This window comes from Ranitomeya variabilis, chromosome 5 (assembly GCF_051348905.1).
Source record: "Ranitomeya variabilis isolate aRanVar5 chromosome 5, aRanVar5.hap1, whole genome shotgun sequence".
Taxonomy (NCBI): domain Eukaryota; kingdom Metazoa; phylum Chordata; class Amphibia; order Anura; family Dendrobatidae; genus Ranitomeya; species Ranitomeya variabilis.
The window spans coordinates 412839448-412851515 of record NC_135236.1 but is presented as its reverse complement, the minus strand read 5'-3'; the positions used below and the strand labels follow the sequence as shown (position 1 = coordinate 412851515).

At 43.1% G+C, this 12068-nt stretch overlaps 1 protein-coding gene across 2 annotated transcripts in view; it reads left to right on the top strand.

The window, feature by feature from the left end:
- XPOT (exportin for tRNA) overlaps window positions 1-12068 on the top strand; it is a 127396-nt gene that overhangs the window by 87909 nt on the left and 27419 nt on the right. For both annotated transcript variants that reach the window (XM_077265181.1, XM_077265182.1), the window contains exons 20-22: window positions 553-669; window positions 749-864; window positions 4089-4136. In XM_077265181.1, coding sequence (XP_077121296.1) covers window positions 553-669; window positions 749-864; window positions 4089-4136 — 281 coding nt within the window. The remainder of the gene's footprint in view (window positions 1-552; window positions 670-748; window positions 865-4088; window positions 4137-12068) is intronic.

Here is a 12068-nt window from a genome sequence, read left to right as displayed (position 1 = left end):
ATTTTGGCGTGCTCGGAGATTTAGTTTGTGTCTACGCAGCTGCATGATTTGCGTGGAGAAACTCGAGTAACGAGCACACTCGCTCATAGCTAGTAGTATGTTCACACTGGACATTAAACAAAATATCTCCCATTTAGATATTTCGATAGATATAGAATAGTATTCCTACTGCCATCAGAGCTGTCTGGAAATGTATTTTTCCGCTCTCCATGTTGAAAACGTGACCATTTGTCCTCACATTCTGTAGCTGGTGGGGTTGGTCGGGGTGGTTTTCAGTTGGATCAGATTCGGGAATGTCCTGTATATGGGCACCGTTAGTAATCTGGCAGTCATGCTTTATGCTATTGTTTTTGCGTCTATTTACCTTGGTCAGTTCACTATTTCCCCTTCTGTGTAGATAAGATGTGAACATTACTTCTGTAGGTAATCAGCTATATTTAATGTGTCAGGTGCTTGAACAATCTGGCTTTACGGTTAGGTGTGGTCCATTTACATGAGAAGATAAAACCCTTTACCTTAAAATTAACCCTTTCCTTTCTCTTTTGTGTACAGGTGCTGAGAATGTGGAACGTGTTTTATTCACAGTAATTCAAGGGGCTGTAGACTACCCGGACCCCATTGCTCAAAAGACCTGTTTCATCATCCTTTCCAAGCTGGTTGAGCTTTGGGGTAAGAGCTTGGACTTGAGACAGTTGAATTTTGTTTCATTTTGTTGAAGTATTCAACAAAGAACTTTTGTCTTCTGTAGGTGGCAAAGATGGACTGGTTGGCTTTGCAGATTTTGTCTACAAGCACATTGTCCCCGCTTGCTTCCTTGCTCCGTTGAAGCCTACATTTGACCTTGCAGATGCCCAAACCATATTGGTAAGTTATGACTAATGCAGGCCAGCCATGTTTAGTAAAGATACCACAGTAATGACACTGCATATTACTTCTTGGAGTAGTGCTGAACAAATGTGGGGACTAGTAGGCACTATATGGGTTAAAAACAGGTTATGGGCCAAAAGCGGTTCTAAAATTGTACATAGAGGGGTACCACAAGGATCAGTGCTATGCCCAATTAATTGTAACGTTTCAGTCTTTGCTGATGACACAACTTTGTAGCAGAATTAAAACTGAGCTTGACTGTATAATACAGAACAATCGCGCATCAATACCCGGCGCTGCTGCCGGCACTCGGGCTGCATAGAAATGAATTTCCCTATTTCAGAAAATCCCTGTCCCATATAATCTGTTTTTGACTTGCCCATTCTGGGTTCCACGCTGAGTCTATGCTGCTGCTTTTGGGTCTATTAATGGCTGCAGTGCGTCATTGAGGTCGGCACTGGTGACAATAGCAGACACTGGAAACAGTGATGGAAATTCAGTGCTGGACCCAAGAATGGCGAGTCAAGCACAGTTTATTTTTTAAGAGAGTCCACAGCTGAAGGACAAGGGTTTTCAGAAACGTAAATATATAGGGCATTAAAGAACAGAAGGACCATTTTGGCTGCAAGCCAAGCTGAAGTACTCAATATCAAGTACCAGCTGCAAAAGCAAACAAAATTTCAAGGTGTGTGAAAATAGAGAAAATCCTATGATCCAAATGTATTACCATCTAGAATATAGGATTAAGTTTTGGGCGGACAATTGGATTATTATACGGTTTGGAAGGCCTCTCCTATAATGAAAAGTTGGACGTTTTCTGCTTTGGTATTCTCATTTATATGTATAACATTCATGTGTGGCCAATAAAAAGGACTGGCACAGGATTTATTCCTTACCAAGGACCAGGAGACATTCAGTACGTGTAAAGGCGATTCTGGCAGCTAACTAAAAAGGTTCTTAACTCATAGTATCTACCTTTCACCACCTCGTGCAGTTGGGTTTCCACAGTCTGACTTCTATATTTGCATTTAGAAAATGGCTGGATGCTTTCATAAGAACCCTTGGCATTGTCTGTTGTAAATAATCTATTGATATTAATGTATGATATATCCTGAAAAGTTGATAGACTTGCAAATCTATGTAGTTTTTAAACACATGGCAGCCACTGTGGTAGCCCAGCCTAAAGTGGTTGTAATCCAGAATTTTAAAGGGGTTTTACACTACTACTTGGCTGCCTTTTTATATGTCCTAACTCTCTTCCTAACAATCAGTTTTCTAATATACTTTTATTACCTGTGCTGCTTCCGTGACCGCATCTGTGTGGGTCATATATTCCTCTGTTGTCATGCAGGCACTGCTACGTCCGATCTGTGAACCGGATAAAATTAGAAGACTGCGTCATTGTTGGGGCCAGGGCTACCTTGCAATGAGTGACACCAGTCTGAGCATGCATGCTCAGATCACACTACACTCTTCTTCCCTGCTTGGTCCTGCAGGAGCTTTGGAGTGCTGACCCTTCAGCTGACAACCGCTGCTTGTTAGTGAAAAGCATATCGCAGCACTCTTCAGCAGAAGGAGCCCGTGCTTCAAAGCATCAGGAGGAATGCTGTGTATAAGCCCTGAAAGGTTATGGCCGAATCTTGGATCAGCCCAAACTGCTGACAGGTTCACTCTAAAAGGTATAGCCCCATCCCCACCAATGACGCGCCCTTCTCATTTCGTCCTGTTCTTAGATCTGAAGTGGCAGAGCCTGCATGACACCAGAGGAATGTATGACCCACACAGATGTGCTCACAAAAGCAGCATATGTAATAAAAAAAACTGATTGTTCGGAACAGCTAAAACCTATGAAGCAGGGTCAAATGTTAGTGTAAAACCCCTTTTAATTTGGGTCCCAAAGATTTCCTTGGTACAGATAATCAGTATCAGATTGGTGGTGGTGTGACACCCTGCAGCCCAGCTGTTCTGTCGGCAGCATCCTGAAGTGATCAGCTTGAGTGGAATAACGACAGTCCATCTAACTGTATAGTGGCTCTGGCTGGGTACTGCACATCCCTGCATATTCATAGGAATAGGTGTGCATCTGCAGCACCCCACTGCGGCCACTATACGCTTGTCAGAGCTGTGTATTTCCTCTCTGGAATTGTTCACTTTTAGCCAGCACTGAGAACAGCTGATTGGCTGTCACACCTCCACCGAACTGATAAGGATAGGCCAACAATATAACGTACTGGACAACTCCTTTAATCACGCCTTGCAGAACTTAAAAAATTCTCATAACCAAAGATTATTGATGAGTGTCTCAGTTTTTTCAATTTTAAATTTATATTCACTAGTGAATTGGAAAACAATCTATTCTTTACTTCCATCTTATTCCATCCATCCTCCCATGTATCATTATTGTTCTCTATAAAATAGTTATATGCTTAACCCCTTTTAATTCCCCATGATGGATATATCCACAATGGAGCTGGTTGGAGGGTGCTCAGGAGCCAGCATCTAAGGGCTTATTCAAACATAAGTTTTTCTCATACGGTGCTATAGTCTATGGGGCTGTTCACATGTCCAATTTCATTTAAACCGAGTGGTTCATTTACAAAAACAGACTTGTCCAATTTTGATCTGAGGGTTAGCTTAAAATCTGCAATGCAAGTCTTTGGTTTCATGAACAAATCAGACTGCACTCAGATGACCTCTAAGTGAGGTCTGATTATCACGGACTATCAGAAAGGTAGAGATACGTTTATTTTTCTCTGTGTATGGGAAAAACTGTCTCTCAAACCACAACCCGATCAAACTAATTGGTCTGTTTTTCTCGTACATGAGAAAATCTGCTGTCTGACTGAGCCCTAACAGCTGCACCTGGATCTGACCTCCGTCTTCTGCTGTTGGGCATGTAAATGGCATGATTGCAGGTGCTTGCACTCCTCTGCTCCCCGGGGGCCATGGCAGCAGCCACCTTGGTACTCCTGTATAGCTCAGCCTGAGGCTGACTTTCATAGATGACACTGATTTAATATGGTAGATAATTTTTTTAGTCCCCTTAGTGGACTTGAGTCTAATACCATTCAATTACTAGAAAAGTAAAAATGTAATAGATCTAGGCCATGGCTCTGGGGAAACATTGCGATTTAGTTCAGGTTATTAGGTGTTTTTTTTTCATCAGACTGCAAAATTGTTAATATAATCTGTTTTTTTATTTATTTTTATTTTATATACAGGCTTTGTCAGAGTGCGCTGTTACGATGAAAACCATATATCTGAAAAGGGTGAGCTTGAGATCTATTTTACATAAACAGTTTAAAAATTAAATGTATTTAATATTTTGTTATTCAGTGATGTCATGATACATAAGCTCAGTCTACAAAAAAGGTAGCGGGCACCACAAAGCATAAGTGAGTCAGGGATCAACCATATGCATATGAGAAAGGCTATGAAGAAAAACTAAGAAAAAGGATATGCATAACACTGGGATCGACCATGAAAAGATAACAACTTTATTCAAAAAGGCACATCAAAACGAGACATACATTTAAAAGCATTTAAAAACAGAAAAAACAGCACATAGCTAGTAGGCTACATGCAACCCCCCAGACAGTTGGAGACAAATGTCATTTTAGCACTGAACAATGTGACAAATATTTAGAGAAGGTGCGTGCATATGAATTGAAACACGTACACTAATAAATACTCATACCACCAAATTATACCATACAGACATCAAACAGTATTGTGGACAAAGGTATAATATATACAAAATTTAGGCTCAGAGTATGCCCCCTCATGCACCATAAGAATTCCAATGAAAGCAAAACAACCTATAGGATGTTAACCAAAGAACTGGGGGTAAGATAACCACATATTAGATAAAGATATACCACCCAGAAACAATAGCCAAGTTGTAAAGGAATATATCACCTAAAGACCAGGAGCGAGGCAGATAGTAAACTCCAAAGGAGCCCAAAGTGCAAGGATGCCGAGTAGAAATGAGGTAGTTCAAATACAAAGTGCTAATGCTGGGGAGAACTGGAGCCCCACGCGTATCGATGCTACAAGGGCATCTTCCTCAGGGGAAATTTCCCCTGAGGAAGATGCCCTTGTAGCATCGATAGCGTGGGGCTCCAGTTCTCCCCAGCATTAGCACTTTGTATTTGAACTACCTCATTTCTACTCGGCATCCTTGCACTTTGGGCTACTTTGGAGTTTACTATCTGCCTCGCTCCTGGTCTTTAGGTGATATATTCCTTTACAACTTGGCTATTGTTTCTGGGTGGTATATCTTTATCTAATATGTGGTTATCTTACCCCCAGTTCTTTGGTTAACATCCTATAGGTTGTTTTGCTTTCATTGGAATTCTTATGGTGCATGAGGGGGCATACTCTGAGCCTAAATTTTGTATATATTATACCTTTGTCCACAATACTGTTTGATGTCTGTATGAAATTGTCGGGGCCGTAATACGACAATTAAATCCTCATTCACCAGTCATTCCAAATTAATATGTGTGCAGGGCATTTGGTACCGGATAAGAATAAATCAGACAGGTAGCTGGTTCAAACTTAGTTAATGCCCCGTGCATCCACACATGTCTGCAGCGGTCACACCAACTGGCTTTATTCTAAAATTCACAATACTATATTGAGTGTTAGGGGAAGGCGTGCATTAGGCGGGGTTTAAGCTAGCATCCAGTCTTTCTGATTTGTTCTGACGTCTTCTGGTGAATCCTCCCTTTCTTCACATTCCTGAGTTTCGATTCTGAAGAAATGGCTTAACCCTTCGGACACTAAAACCTGAAACTAAACTAAGCTCTGGCGGCCATCTTTAAATACAGTTATATCTGCAAGCATAGGAAAAACTTATTGTTTCACAGTATAAGAGTATAAAAGTACAGAAAGATATATAAGAAATATATTTTCACCTTGACAATCCCCCCTAAACACTAAGTTTTTCCCTTAAAGAAAGATCCTTCGAGACTGTCCATGTGATGGGGAAAAGGGAGGTGGATTTCTTCATCCAGACACCTCAGAAACTCTCCCCTAGCGAGAGGCCTCCAGGCAGCTGAACCCTTCACTAACCTCACATGGAGTTCTCCCACTGTCCCTAAACTAAATCTCTTAGCATCATCTGAGAATGGGGGATTTTGTCTATTCTCTTGAGAGGAATATACTTCGGGATTTCCCCTGGATCAGTACCATTGTACTCTGGTGGATCTACTTCTTGATTGAGGAAGGTGCCAGTCGGAGTTGCTTTGGCAATAACCTTTTTGTACAAAGAATAACACAACAGAAAATTATCGATTCAACTATAAGGAGGGCAATTAGTACCAAACAAACTTATTGAAGGAATCCCTTGATCCCACCTAACCAACTGGAGAAGAAAGATGTGTCTATTCCAGCATACATGACACGTCGTCTTATTGTCCTAATTTGTTCAACTTCTTTAGAAACCTTCAGGTCTTTTGGATCTACATTTCGCCATTCAGGTCTGGCTATCTATATTTCGTCTCGTAAATCTTTGGTCATACCGTCAATGAATGTATTTACCAATACTCTAACATCAAGTGGGTTTATGGGACTGTTTTCCATGTCTTCCCATTTCAGCTGTAACCGTCCAACGTATAGCTCTACACTCTCTCCTTTGTCACATCTGTAGAAGATCTTAATTTGTATCCTAGCACGTCACCTGTTTTTGTGCTCACTAACTACCTAGGCCTGCCTAGGTGCACTTATACGTCCATCATATTGTCATTATTTGTCTGTAGAATGAGAAAGGTTGGTTTTCAGGGTCAGCCAATTGCTTTTGCGTAGCTAGCTAGTCAGAGGGCCTCCAGGGATAATACTCCTGTATCTGTCTTACCCTACCTGATGTGGTTGGTTCTCTGGTGGTGGGGGCGACATGACATGCTGGTCTACAGCTCCTTCCCAAAAGGATTACTGTCAGCCTACTCCTAAAAGTTAATGTCCCCACTATCCGCCAACCACAATCCTGTGTCAGCTTCTTATATCACTGCATGTGATCTTGTCTGGACAGGATTCAGTGTAATTCTCTTAGGTCGGGTTGCAGCACGGGTCATACAAGTGTTAGGGCCCAAATCCTCAACTATACCCTAAAAGGCATCACAGCTATAATTAACAAATCTTTGTTCACTGTAATATATATATATTTGATCCATTCAACATTTTTATTAATCTGCACCTGTGGGATTATAGAAGCAATGCCGGCATAAATCTGGTTCTGGGCTTTAAACTGGTCAGGCACCCCCCTTGGCACTCCAATGGCATCAATATATACTAGTGGATCTTCTTCATAACTCATATGGAGCTGATCAAGACTTCTCCTCTTTCTGGTAGGTTCATCAGGTATCTTTGGATCCCAAGGTAAAATTTTGAACTGCATGGCTAGTTTAACAAGGGTGCATTGGCCTATCCAGGCATTAGGCAACCTAGGACGGAGCTTACCATCCCCACATAACCAATAAATGTCGTACATATAATGTGTATGTTTAATTAGCAAATCAGTATCTAGAGAACTGTTCTCCTTGCAGAAACCTGTCTCAAAAATCCCTACTGGTGTACCTGTGGTGTCGTGGGAATTATAGCAGGTGTAATTGTCAGCTAATACGGTTACTTTCTCCTGGGACCTTTAGTCTGGGTTCCCTATGAAATAGTGGGACATAATCTGGGCAATCAGTGGACTTCAAACCTTTCAACAAATTCATGACACAGGCGGTGGTGTTGTCATCAGGAAAAAATAATGCATGTGTGTAGAGATGTGTGTATTCGCAGCAGCACAAGCAATACATCCTACAGAGATATTCTGGACGCTTACATTGTATCTCACCCATTCTAACCATAGGTTTTTCCTTGGGGCTGTTTGTGTTTCTATAGAGAAAACCTCTTGCCAACTGAGAGCTGGAATGGGGATCACTTCATTAACTACATTTTGCAAACGCTCACCTGGGCCTAAATTCCCATGGTATCCACTACTAAATACATAATTATAATGCCTTCCCAGTACGAACGTCTGCAGATCAGCAGATTGGGGCTTTCAAGATTTAGGAGGAGGGGGTGACAACTTTTACCCCATTTACAGCCCCTAAGTGGTTGCAGAAGGGCTGTTAGATGCATTCTCTCACTAAGACTCCTACCCGTCCCATCCTTAGGGAACATGGCTTCACTAGGTTTATATCCCCAATCATCTCCCGTATTCCAGGCAGCATCTGTCTAATAATAACAGTTATTGTTGTCATTTCTGGTAACACACATATAAAACTGGATGATTCCCTCTACCACCCGTTCAGTCTCGGGACACTTGACTACATCACAGAAATCAAATCGCCAGATATTCACCGGGGCTGTCAGGTTTATCCAGAGAATAGTGGGACCTTAGTATTTTCATTTACATTAGGGGCCGAGAAGGTAGGGGCGAGGATGGCCCTCAGTTCCAGGATCAAAAACAACAGCAACATTTCCCTTCAGTCACTACTGTGACTAAACACTGGTTCGGTCTCTTTTACAGTGTGAAGCGTGAATCCAGGTGCTCTTTCCTTCAAGTTTTACTGCAGTGGGGGGTGACCAGGATCACCGTGTGAAGTCCTTCAAATCTCGGATGGAGACAATCTCTGCCCACAAACTTTTTCACATACACCAGGTCTCCTGGCACAAAGGGATGGTGTCCAGGAACCTTGTCTGGGTCTGGAAGAGAACTGAAGACAGTTAAATGCACTTTGGCAAGGTGTCCATGTGAGGCCTGCACATAGCTAGTCAAGTCCTGGTACTTGAGTTGCAACTGTTGTGGAAAGAAACATTCAAGATTGGGGCTCCTGCCAAACAGAATCTCATACGGTGACAGTCCTGTCTTCCTGTTTGGGGTATATCTTACTGAAAACAAAGCTAGAGGAAGGCATTCTGTCCATGGTTTACCAGTCTCTGTCATTGCCTTCTGGATTTTAAACTTAAGAGTTCCATTTAGTCTCTCCACTTTTCCACTACTCTGCGGATGGTATGGAGTATGCAATGCTTGACTTACCCCCAGTGCTGCCATTACCTCTGACATGATCTCTCCAGTAAAATGGGAACTCCGATCGCTTTCAATGACTTCAGGAACTCCATACCTGCATATGATCTCAGCCATCAGTTTCTTCACCGTTGTCTTAGCCGTAGCTTTGGCAACTGGGTAGGCTTCTGGCCAACCTGAAAATAAATCAATGCAGACCAACACATACTCATACGTCCCTACCCTGGGTAACTGAATTTAATCAATCTGCAGTCTCTGGAATTGGTTAAAGGGGCCGGGGAGTGTGTTTGGATGGGGTTTTCACTGTCCTACTCTGATTATGTGTGGCACATATCATGCAGCTCTGTACCTGCCTTTCTGCGCAGGTGGAAAACCCGGGGGCAATCCATTGTTTCTGTAGGGTGTCACACATGGCCGTCTTCGAGTGGTGCACATTCCCGTGCAGAACCTGTGCCATCATTGGGTACAGTACCTGTGGTAGGCAGACCTTTTCACCCCTCCCCCATAGTCCGGTAACTGTATCAGAGCAAGCCCCTATCCTTTGCCACCTATCTTTCTCCTCCTTACTTGCCTGTTCTTGTAACCGGGCTAAGATGTCTTTCAACACAAGTGGAGATGGTGGGGTGTCTAGGTGATGTACTTTAGAGGCTACAGGAGTGCTTGCTGCTTTCTTGGCAGCCTGGTCTGCCAGTGCTTACCCTTTTGTCCGTCCATCAGTGCCTTTGCTATGTGCCTTTACCTTTATAATGCCTGCTTGCTTGGGTGGGAAACTGTAGTGCATTCATAAGTTGCTGGACTGCCTCAGCATGTTTAAAGGGGTGGCCATTTGCTGTCAGGAAAGCCCTGGCTCTCCAGATAGGCCCATAATCGTGTGTAATGCCAAAAGCATACCTGGAATCAGTGTAGATATTTACAGTCTTACCTTCTGCTAGTTTGCTCTGCTTCTTGTGCAGACATATGAGCTGGCATTGACTCTACCTTGATTATCTCATGTTCTGAGACCACAGCATATCTGGTACAGTAGCATCCTCGGTCATCTTGGTGACGGGATCCATCTACAAAAAGCTCAAAATCAGCATTAGAATAGGCACACTAGAGACCAGTCGTTTCCTGAGACATCAATTCTAGACAATCATGTGGTTTGGAAACCTAATCTTGTTCCTCTGGATCCATTCTAGAAAGAAAGAGTGTCCTTTTTCATGTCACCTACTCCTCCCCCCTTTGGATCCAGGGGAACTAGGAGAAAAGTAGCGGGGTTCAGAACAGTGCACCTTTTCAATATCACATTAGTAGGCCTGAGAATAGCACACCGAAGTCGCAGCTGTCCAGCCATGGACATGTGGCTAGATTGTACTTGGTTAGGGATACTATGTACATCGTGTGGGGTATGGACCATCAGTGGGTAATCCAAAACAATCTCTGAAGACTTGTGTAGCAACAGCTGGACAGACAACACAGTCCAAACACAGAAGGGGCTTCCTCTTGCCACCGTATCCAGGCGGCCGCTGTAATAAGCAACAGGTCTTTGTTTGTCTCCATGAAGCTGAATCAGCACACCTGTAGCATGTCCTGCATAGGTGAGCTCTGTCTGCAAGGCAGTCTGCAATACTGTACGGCAGTGCTCGGGTGTCTTGTAATCATATACGGGGCCTGCAGTGTGTAACACTATATCACAGGGCAAATTCCCTCTTTGGGTGGACATAGCGTCTCCTGGATGCAAGGGGCCATAAGCGGCAAGGTAGGCCTGGCACTCTTGGGCTATGGATGGGCCCCCTTTTTTTTTTTTTTTTTTAACGGGAAACACGGGTGTGTTACCTGGGGAAACACAGGGTATCAGGGCACCATTATCGAATAACATTTGTATTTGCCCCTTGAGACACTGCTCCTGATCATATTTCAAAGAGTATTGATGGACTTTAGAAAAAGGGGCACCAGGTTTGAGAAACACTTTTACTGGTTCTACAGGCATTATTGGGGGAGAATCTGGGTCTATCAGGACCATCATAACTGTGGGAAGGGCAAGTAGGATACACATCTCTTTATATTCATCTGCATAGGAGTTATATAACGCAAGGACCATCTGACCATCATCTTGGAATTATATCCTGGAGCAGAACTGTAATAATAAATCTGCCCCCAGTAAATTTACCGAACATATAGAAAAGATTACGAACTGAGCAGTAACTTCAGGGAAAGGTCCCACAGGGATAGGTTTTATAAGAGTATATTCATTGGGTCTGTCATCTACTCTAATTAAAACAAGCTCTTGATCTGAGAATTTGCATGGCGGGGCTGGGGAGATAATGAAATTCCCATACGGGGTTAAAGGCGTATTGGAATGTGAAGCTGGACTAAATTCTTTTGAAAACCTTTTACTATTTGCAATGCATCATCCGGAGTGGAAATCTCAATATCGGGTCTACTACAAAAAGGTATGAATGGGCTTTTTATTACAATGGAAATCCCAGATCTTCAAACACTACCATAAGACGCCCATAGAACTTCTCGGCAGTCCAGGATATATTGGTGCCTTTTACCAATCTTTCAATTACTTACAAGTTTTCATCGAAGACTAGACACAGGTCTATTTCACTTCCAATCTCATACAGTACTTATTGCTTCAAATACAAATCTCTCAGTGTGTATTAAACCAAGGACAGAGAAAACTTTGGAATGCAATACATGGCCCCCCCCCTCCCCCGTAGCCCACAGCGCCGAGGGGAAAAATTGCAAGCAAATAGCGCAGGGGCTCACTCAGCCCCTCCCATCTAGTAACGCGGAGATAAGAAAAAAAAATCACTGCATTCTTCAGCGCTGAAGGGAGAGCAAGAGCCCAACTCTATACCCCCCTTTCTCCAGCACGTAGCGCAGATAAGGAGAAAGAAGTAGTGACAAAGAAATCTCGCAGCTGCTCAGCCCCTCCCCTACAGTACACAGCACTGATACAAAGCTCCGTATCTTCTACAGTCACAAATTACAGCAGTTTTCAGACCTAATTTCTACAAAACTTTCCTATAATCCTCCGTGGTCTGGGCGGAGCCCCAAGGACGGTCCATACACACACACAAGGCAGGTCACCACCCAGGTTGGATTCTGCACAACACAAACAGGACACACCTACACCTCTGGAGAGCTCGTCTCGCCACCATTACAGGGCGCTGGCTGAGACTGCATTTTCATCATC